The following is a 9886-nucleotide window of genomic DNA, read 5'->3' as shown; positions in this document are numbered from 1 at the left end:
GGGGGGGACTGTCAGCCGTAGCCCCAGATAACATGCAGGCTGCAGCACAAAGCAGGGGGAGAGAAGTAGTGAACTTATTTCTAGCAGCAAAACAGTTGGGGCAATGGTTGGGTTGTTTAAATTTTGTTAATTGTTTTTAATGTCCTACAGGCTCTGAGAGAAAATAAATTAGAAGCTGAGATTTTTTTAAAAAATCCTGTAAAAATGAGGGAAAATCTGTGTAAATTACGAAAAATCTGATCATGCAAGCAGTCGTCAGCACTGTCCTCCTCCAGATGCACATTGGAGTGCGTGTCTGAGCCGGCCAATCATTTTTTGTTCACATTGATCAGCTGACTGATACACTGACACACCTTAACATTCATGAGGCACTTTGCATTGACTGTTTATGGTTGAGTGTGGGCGTGTAGAGGGTAGAACCTGAGGCGGGACCTTTGTGTATAAACTCCGAGGTGCAGCTGTGATCTAAAAAGGAAAATTGCTTGAATGTGTGCAACGTGACAGGCTGTTTGTGGTTGTATAAATCCGATTTTTTTTGGCGTGTGCCATTTTTGCCTGTTGAACGTACACACACTTTTAGTATGAATTCTATGCAATCCTTTATAAATGAGGCATCTGGTACGTGGGTGCTTTGCATACCGCTATGTGGTATCTTGTTTGCATTCAAAGATTTCACCAGACTGATTTCTCGATCAATAGAGTGACAAACTTCTAAAAATAAAACACAAAGACATTTATTCAACTAGTAACTGGTTCCACTAACCAGGACGCAGTTTCAGGCTGATTTGTTGTGGACTCATCTGAACTGGATCCTGATCATTAGATGATGCAGACAGATGTTCTTCCTTATCAATGACCATGTGGTTTTGAGGGGAGATGATTTCGTTTGCTGTGCAGCCTCCTTTTTGAAGTTGCGCTACAGTGTCACAACGGACTGCTTCCTGCTCTCCTTGTTTGGTAAAATTCTGCCTCGGAAAAAAGAATGAAAAAAACATMATTTTTCCTCAAACAATATGTCAACGAAGAGCAGTTTTTCAGTCAGGATTATTGATTAATGTTGAACCAATTGTTAATTATTTTGAGTCCTTGACCCTCAGTCTTTCTCATCCAAAACAAAAAACACTTTGATTTATTGTTGTATATCATCCACAAGATGCTTATTCTCTGTTTTTCTGTGAATTCTCTGACTTTCTGTCTGACTTTGTACGTCTAACTCCAGTAATGGGTGATTTTAATATTCATGTAGATGTTGAAAGTCATAGCTTATGTAGCCTTCAGTAATATATGAGTCATCTGGTTTCACCCAAAATGTTCACAAACCCATTAATTCTCTTTATCACTCATGATCTGGGTCTAATGTACGGCATAAAGAGTAAACACCACWTACTCAAACTTCAGTTCGGTCTGAACATTTTGTAACTAACCTTGTAGTTTATGTTGACTGACTACACAATCACCGAGAGAAAATTTCATTAAAGTGAATGTTTATTAGTATAATATGCCAACATTTTCTCACAGCATGCTGTAATCAAATTTAAAGAGTATCTTACAATGCAACCCATTCTCACTCCCGAGTCGTCACATATTGACGTTTTTCAAAGGTCCCTTTGCGTCCAATTTTGACGCATCAGGTACCCCCCTTGCATCATATTTTGACGGGATGGGGCGGAATCTGTTGTCGTAATTTCTGAAAGTGTAGAAAATGCACAAATACTACCGTTCCAAAGCGTGAAATTACGTTTATTCACTTTAGACATCCTGTCCCAGACCCTAGTACCTAAAATTAACCATTAACCCTGATACGTAAAATTAACCATTTTTAGAAAATGTAGGAAATTCATGGCAACTACGTGTTGCAAAGCCTAAAATTACCTAATGTTCACTGTAGACATCCTATCCCTGACCCCAGTCCCTAAACTTAACCATTTATCCTGATGCCTAATGTTAACCTCAGACCCCCGACCCAAAGACCCCTGGTGGCGCAACCCGGAAAAGCCGCGGGCGGCAAGGACTGACGCGAGGGGGGTACCTGATGCGTCAAAATTGGACGCAAAGGGACCTTTGAAAAACGTCAATATGTGACGAGTCGGGAGTGAGAATRTGTTGTACAATGCAACAATGCAATGCAACAGAGTGCAGCAACTTAAATTATCTTATTGGCAGTGGTATGGTATGAATGCAAATATCACTTGATAAAGTTGCTCTTATGAAAAGAAAGTGATCAGTCAGAGGAAGCTGACTTTATTTAGAGTTACATACTTTAAAAAATACATCTAGAAAGCCCAAAAGAAAACATGGAAGAATTTTATTTAACCTGGAGAGATAATCTGCTAACATACAAGAAACTCATTTGTAAAGCTGTCCTATCTCCGTTGATGCATGTATTCTTATAAGTCTTAAAAGGATGACTTAATGAGATTCTTTAAAACAATATTATTTAAATTGGGGGGGTGCAGGGTAACACAATCCTACCTACTACTGCCTGTGATTTTCACCTTTAGAAGTGTTACTACAATCTGATTTGTGTTCTGAGTCTGTTTTTCTTATTGAACTATCCAAATTATCAAAAATGTTAGGTTCATCCAAACCACCAAGTTTGCCAGATCCTGTCCAAACCAGTCTGTTCAAAGATGTGTTTCAATTAAACATTATCATTCATTTTGGATTGATTCATCTAAATTAATGAATAGTGGTATAGCTTAGGACATTAGTAACATGCATGCATTTTATACCATGCAGCCACTCATTTTAGTGAAAAGGCTCATTACGCACTACCAAACCGGAGTGTAGACTTCCTCATCAAGGGGGTCACAGAGGTTAATGGTCAACAGCTCCCTGTCCAACATCCTCTTTGTCCCCACTGGCACCCATGTGGCTAATTGCAAAACTGTATCACACCACTACATAAATGAATGGAACAATTACCTGACTTAAACCTAGAAATATGCTTCAGATAATGTTTTAGACAATGATTTTTGTTGATTTACACAGTTCTTGCTTTGCTTCTGTCTTCTGACAAGTGCATTTATTTCACATGTTTAGTTTTGATGTGTTACTTAGGACTTAAAGAAAAAGTATCATGTTACACTGTTATGGACAACGTGACAGGCTGTGAGTTGTGAGGGTGTGTAGGCAGGACTTTTGGATCAAAGGTACTGCCCAAATTCTAAGTGTGTATGGAGCTAAATCACTGACAGCTTACATTGGCACTGAAAAAGAGATTTGGCATTGAAAAAAACATTGAAAAAAAAAACACTTAAACATAAAACATTGCCATTAAAAACCTTACCATGATGTTGTCATTTTATGCTGCAGATTTTTTTTCAATGTAACAAGTTTTCACTGCCAATTCAGAGTTCTTACCTACTGTACATGCCACTGCAAAGCTGTCACTGTTAACTATTTGTGTGCACTTTAAATATTAACCCTAATATCAAATGGATGGATTGTTTGTTTGGATCAAGATCAGGCTGAGACTGATGGAGAGTTTAATCCAGTCTGTTGTGTTTCCTGGTGCCTCGCGCTGCAGTAGCAACACATTGAAAATGACAATCATTTACAGAAAAAACAAACACGTGTCGACTATTCTTTATCATAACTTTGGTTTTACTTGACCTATCAACACAATTTACACAGCAGTGTATAGTTCGAAGTCTCTACTTTTAAATGCACTGAGTCATGCTCCCCTGCTAGCAAGCAGCAAACTGGTGAGGGGATTTTCTGAACGGAGGGGGGGTCTCATTACTCCATGTCTCATTGAGACTCGCTTTGGTTCAGGAAATCCACTCCACAGTTAGCAGCCAGCTAGCAGAGCAGCCGGCCAGAAATCTCTTCTGGAGTCATTTCAGCAGACAACATTATAGCACAGACACCGCTCACAAATCGGTAATCTCCCCATGTTGGATCGGAAAATTCCAATCCCTTAGTTGTGTTGGTAACGGAGCCCGATGCTGATACGTGATCATTCATAGTGATAATACAAAGCTAGCTAGCTTAGCAGCATGCTAAGCTCTCTAACACACATTTTCCAAATATAAATAACCATCCATCCTTTTTCTTCCACTTATCCGGGGTCGGGTCGCGGGGGCAGCTGCCTAAGCAAAGAAACCCAGACTTCCTTCTCCCCCAGACACTTGGGCCAGCTCATCCAGGGGAATCCCAAGGCGTTCCCAGGCCAGCCGAGAGACATAGTCCCTCCAGTGTGTCCTGGGTCTTCCTCTGGGCCTCCTCCCAGTGGGACGTGCCCAGAACACCTCACCAGGGAGGCGTCCAGTAGGCATCCTAACCAGATGCCTGAGCCACCTCAACTGGCTCCTCTTGACGTGGAGGAGCAGCGGATCTACTCTGAGTCCCTCCCGGATGACTGAGCTTCTCTATCTCTAAGGGAGAGCCCAGACACCCAGTGAAGGAAACTCACTTCGGCCGCTTGTATCCGCGATCTCGTTCTTTCAATCACTACCTAAAGCTCATGACCACAGATGAGGGTAGGAATAGACTGACTGGTAAATAGAGAGCTTTGCATTCTGGCTCAGCTCTTGCTTCACCACGACAGACCAGTTCAGCGCCCGCATCACTGCAGAGGCAGCACCAATCTGCCTGTCGATCTCCCACTCCATTCTTCCCTCATTCGTGAACAAGACCGTGATATACTTAAACTCCTCCACTTSGGGCAGGACCTCCTCCCCGACCCAGAGAAGGCACCCTACCAGTTTCCGGATCAAGACCATGGTCTCGGATTTGGAGGCACTGATCCTCATCCCGGCCACTTCACACTCAGCTGCCAATCGTTCCAAAGAGAGCTGGAGATCACGATCCAATGAAGCCAATAGGACCACATCATCTGCAAAAAGCAGAGACGTGATCCTAAGGTCACCAAAACTGATCCCCTCAACACCTTGGCTGGGCCTAGAAATTCTGTCCCTAAAATTTATGAACAGAATCGGTGACAAAGGGCAAACTTGGCGGAGTCCAACTCTCACCAGAAACGAGTCCGACTTACTACCGGCAATGCGGACCAAGCTCTGGCACTGGTCGTACAGGGACCTAACAGCCGTATCAATGGGCCTGGTACCTCATACTCCTGGAGTACCCCCCACAAAAATCCCAGAGGGACACGGTCGAAYGCCTTCTCCAAATCCAATAAATACATGTAGACTGATCCACTGTTYTATGACCAGGACGAAAACAACACTGCTCTTCCTGAATCCGAGATTCGACTGTCCGACGGACCCTCCTCTCCAGGACCCCTGAATAGACCTTACTAGGGAGGCTCAGAAGTGGACTTGGAGGTGGGACACTTTGGCGAGGGCCTGGTGGCTGGGCTTTCGCCCATGAAGCCCGGTCGKGCACAGCCCGAAGAATAGACGTGGGTCCCCCTTCCCATGGACTCACCATCTGTGGGACAGGCTGTAGGGGTCGGGTRCAATGTGTGTTGGGGAGTGGTCGAAGGTGAGGACATTGGCGGTCTGATTCTCGGCTACACAAACTGGCAAATATAAATAACCAATTAGCTTATTTTACAATTAGTCATTAATTTTGGAATTGTCATAAAGACATTTTGGAAGGAATGTAATAATTTTATATTTATAATTTATAATATTGACACTAAATGTTCATTAAGGTATGGACATATAATTTTTGGTTTTCATGGAAAGACTATTAATATAAACAGAAACCTAGCAAATAATCTAATTATAATGTTTAGCAAATTTCATACAAAGCACTTACAAACGTCAATTTTCATCATCTTCACCCTTTTTCCCACCTTCTTTTGATTAAAGAAACTGAATTATATTTATCCACTATATCAGTACAAATAAAAAAGCTATAAACACATGCGAATGTTGTAGCTCGTTAAATTTATTTATTTATTTATTTTTGTTTGTTTATTTTTTTGTACTAAGTGTATGTAATGTAGTGTGGCATCCTTTGTTCAATATTCTGTTATGTTCCTTGTTCTTTGTTCAACTGTTCTCTCTTTGTACATTTGTAAAGATTTGTTCAATAATTTATTCTGTTTTAATTCATAGACCTGTTTTAGACTTGGCACACAATTAAATTTCTTTGTGTTTCAATTTTTTTAGCGTCTTGGGGCCTCATCTATAAATGGTTCGTACGCATAAAAAAGTTACGTGCGCCAGGTTCTACACCCACATCGTGATGTATCAAAACCACCTGCCGTGAGAATGTGCGGCAGCCACCCAAAGTTTTTCAGTCCACAGTTTTAACCCAATCCACAGAAATATGACTTTGTTGTGTTTTCTGGATGTAAGGAGCATCTGAACACGGTGTCAGATTTTTATTTTAGTTTGAGTTTTTATTGTTTAAACTCGAACGATGATGAAACTAAACCCCGGGACTGAAAAACGCAAAGGAAAGCTGCGCAGGAACATGCGTGCGCACAGTTTTATATATCTGAATTTTTTGGTGGCACACTTTTTAAAATTTTTCCGTAYGTCAACTTTTAGTGTGAAAGCTGCGCAATCCTTTATGCATGAGGCCCCTGTTCTTCAGTCCCTCTCTGCTCCTCAGCTCACTCCCCCGTTCTCATTTTTGTCATTTTACCCAGATGTCTTTACTCCACCCATCTGTCCCTGTCCATAAAGTCTTTCAGCTCACATTCAGTCTGTCATTGTGAGTGCTTGATGTTATGTTCAGTTCCCCAAGTTTGGTTCAGTTATTTTTTCCATGTGTCTTTTGTTTTTGTCTAAGCTCTTCATGTCACTATGCATTCCTGCAATTCAGGAAATATACTGTATAKTGCTAATAATGGCTTTCTAAAACAGTATTTAGCACATCTGCTGCATGCGTTTTTCTATGTAAGTGTTTTGCAGTTTTTAAGAAAGTCCTTTTGTGAGCGATAATTTTTATAAGGTAGTAAACAGGATTTTTATGTGTTGAATCAATTTAATGTGACCATTCCAAATTGCATAGTGTTGTGAGTAAAGACTTGCATTGTGGGTTTTTGCTGCCCATGCATCTTTAATGAATTCTCAGAGTATTAAGGTACATATTGTATCAGTCACAGAGCAGAGATGCACAACCCTGTTGGCAACCATCACCTCACACCTTTCACACATACAGTATAGTCATTATTTCTCACCAGCTGTTTGCACCACGAGCAGAATGGCCCAGACTTGATGCAGTCACTGCAGGAGTTTATCACCGACTTTGAGCAAACTTCCTCTTGTTGACACAAACCTGCAGGGGAAACCAAAAACCACAAACATTTTCTCATAAAAGATTAAGCCTTAAAATAAGATGAAGCAAAACAAAGACAACTTATAAACATTTTTCTCATTCCTACTGCAGACATGGTGTGAAAAGATGATAGATTTGTCTTGGAGTTTTTTTCTTTTAGTATGACTATTATTTGTGATTAAAAACAACTTTAGRCATTTTAAGTCTTAGAACTTTGGGCTGAATAAAGCCATATTTATTGTTAGATAATGGTTTTGCCTGTGTCTGTGTTCATTACTCATCTACTTTTACAACTTATATTTTGAAATGAACCAAATTCAGGATGGTCAACACAGCCAGCTACTTCAAACACAAAAATGGCTATAACTCATTCAGTTTGATAGATGCTGAGCTAAAATTCGGTGTGGTAGTTGTAATTGAGAATCATTCTCAACCCATATTCTGAGATCTAACAGATATTGGGATATGCAATATTTCAAGAAATCGTAGGCCTTTAACTTAACGACTGCTAAACACTGCTTCCTGTTTGGAAACAGCTGCAGATGTGTCAGAACAGTTTTTTACTCAGAAACGGAAGTTGTTTTTGTAGAGGTCACCCCGAGGGGGAATAAACATTTCCACCTGTATTTGACCCTGGTCTCAGAAGACCTCCCTCAAAAGAGACATTTTATTTTCTTTAATCAAGATAATAAACAAAATTATAATGTTCTTTATATTTTGATTTATATTTTCTTTTAACTAAAAGTTTTTATCATCTTATAAATCAAAGTTACATAATGAAAAGAATGACAATCTATCTTCTTGCATTATAATTAAGAAAAATATGATATAAAGATAAAACTGAGACACTGCCTTCAACAAATCAAACGAATTCTAGAGCCGTTTTATCCAATCACAGCAGAGCAAGGCGGGGCTTTCAGTGAGAGCATGTTTGGTTGAAGCAGCGGATCTGGGAGCAGATAGGCACCGAGGGGGTGATGTTAGTTCATGCCCACGACCTACCATCCGCTGGACATAAGGGAAGCAAAGCCACTCTCAGGGGATTGAAACAAACTGCCTACTGGCCAGGAATTAAAAAAGATGTAAAAAGCTACACTGAGGGGTGCTTGGTCTGCGGACAGTTTCAACTGTCCAGACCACTTCACAGGGCACCACTGCAAAGCAGAGGGATTGCATTCCCTTGGYCTGACCTCCAGATCGACTGGGTTGGACCAATCACTAAAATGGCCAGAGGAAACAAATATTTTCTCACTGTGACTTGCACTTTTACAAAATGGGTTGAATGTCTGCCAGCTCCTAACGACACAGCACAAACCACTGCTATGCTGTTAATCAACCATGTGTTCTCCAGATTTGGACTTCCCATCAGGGTGAATTCAGATCGTGGAACACTTTACAGCTGAAGTGATGCAAGAACTGTGGAAAACGCTAGGCATCAAAGCCAACTTCCATATTGGCTACCATCCACAGGCATCAGGCCAAGTTGAAAGAACAAACAGACCTGTGGTAAGTATTTTAAAGAAATATGTTGCCGCAAACCACAAGAACTGGGACATAAAGCTTCCCCTGGTCCTTATGGTCATCAGGGCCACTCCACACACATCTACAGGCATCTCTCYCTTTGAGATGATTACAGGTCGACAGATGACACTTCCTTTACATCTCTTGTACCAGGATGGTGATGCCACTATGGCAACAGGCTACACCACACAACAGTACATGAAAGATTTTGAGAAACATCTGAAAAACACCTTTGTTTTTGCCCAGTGTAATCTTGAAAAGTCCGCTGAGGGACGCAAAACGTACTATGAACAAAAAGCCTCTTACGAAGAACTCCAAGTGGGAGAGAAGGTCTCGTACTACACTTTCGCCCCCACAACGGGAAAAGGAGAGTCCAGGACTGGAATTCTTTCCTGCAAACTAATGCCCAGGTGGACTGGACCCCACCGAATAACAGACAAACTGTCTTCAGTTGTCTGTCAGATCAAAATCAACAAAGGTCAAAAAGAACCAATCGTTAAGTGGGTCCATCAATACCAGAATAAACCTTACAAGGCCTTCAATAACCTCACAAAAGACAAAGATCTTGTCAGTGAGTAAATCAAAACTTCAAATAAGATCACAACAACGATCAATAAAAATCTAAAACAATTTTAAAAAACCAAGATAAATAGGTCTGGAATTTAACACATCTTAAAGAGAAAAACTCACAAAACTTAGCACCGAGTCTAAAATCTTAAAATATTTAGAGAAATTCAAGCAGGTCATAACAACCAGTTAGATCAACATGATTTAACTCGACCAGAGTTCAAAACGACCAGAGTTCAGAGTTAGCTGAGGCATTAAATTACCAATTGTTTAATTGCTGAGGCACTAACTTTGTTGATGTGTGTATGTTCTAGACCTCTTATTGTTTTAAAATCTGTCTGGTAGAGAGGTAATACTACTGTGGGAACAGTGAACAACACTGTACTGGTTCTGAACACTCACAGCCAAGAAATAAAGGTTTTGTATTGTTGTTAATGAGTTAAAGACTAAAATGTAATTTAACCATGCCAACATGCAGTTACTCGATAAACCTCATCTGTTTATTTGATAAGATAATGTAGATTAATGCTACTTTAGGTACCATAACCTACATTAATCTTGCAGTTTTGTCTCAACCTTGCTTGGAACAATACCAATC

The 9886-nt window shown here is 40.5% G+C and overlaps 1 protein-coding gene across 2 annotated transcripts in view; it reads right to left on the bottom strand.

Moving 5' to 3' along the window:
• itgb2 (integrin, beta 2) overlaps positions 1-9886 on the bottom strand; it is a 38699-nt gene that overhangs the window by 24657 nt on the left and 4156 nt on the right. The window contains exons 3-4 of one of the 2 annotated variants that reach the window (XM_014026116.1): positions 7103-7200; positions 764-965 (exon numbers count right to left, since the gene is read on the bottom strand). In XM_014026116.1, the coding sequence (XP_013881570.1) occupies positions 764-965; positions 7103-7200 (300 nt within the window). Of the gene's footprint in view, positions 1-763; positions 966-7102; positions 7201-9886 lie in introns of those variants that run through there. The other variant, XM_014026117.1, reaches the window with a different exon arrangement.

This window comes from Austrofundulus limnaeus, unplaced genomic scaffold (genome assembly GCF_001266775.1).
Source record: "Austrofundulus limnaeus strain Quisiro unplaced genomic scaffold, Austrofundulus_limnaeus-1.0 Scaffold526, whole genome shotgun sequence".
NCBI classification, from domain to species: Eukaryota; Metazoa; Chordata; class Actinopteri; order Cyprinodontiformes; family Rivulidae; genus Austrofundulus; species Austrofundulus limnaeus.
Note: the sequence above shows the minus strand (reverse complement) of the source record. Positions and strands in the feature narration are given on the sequence as shown.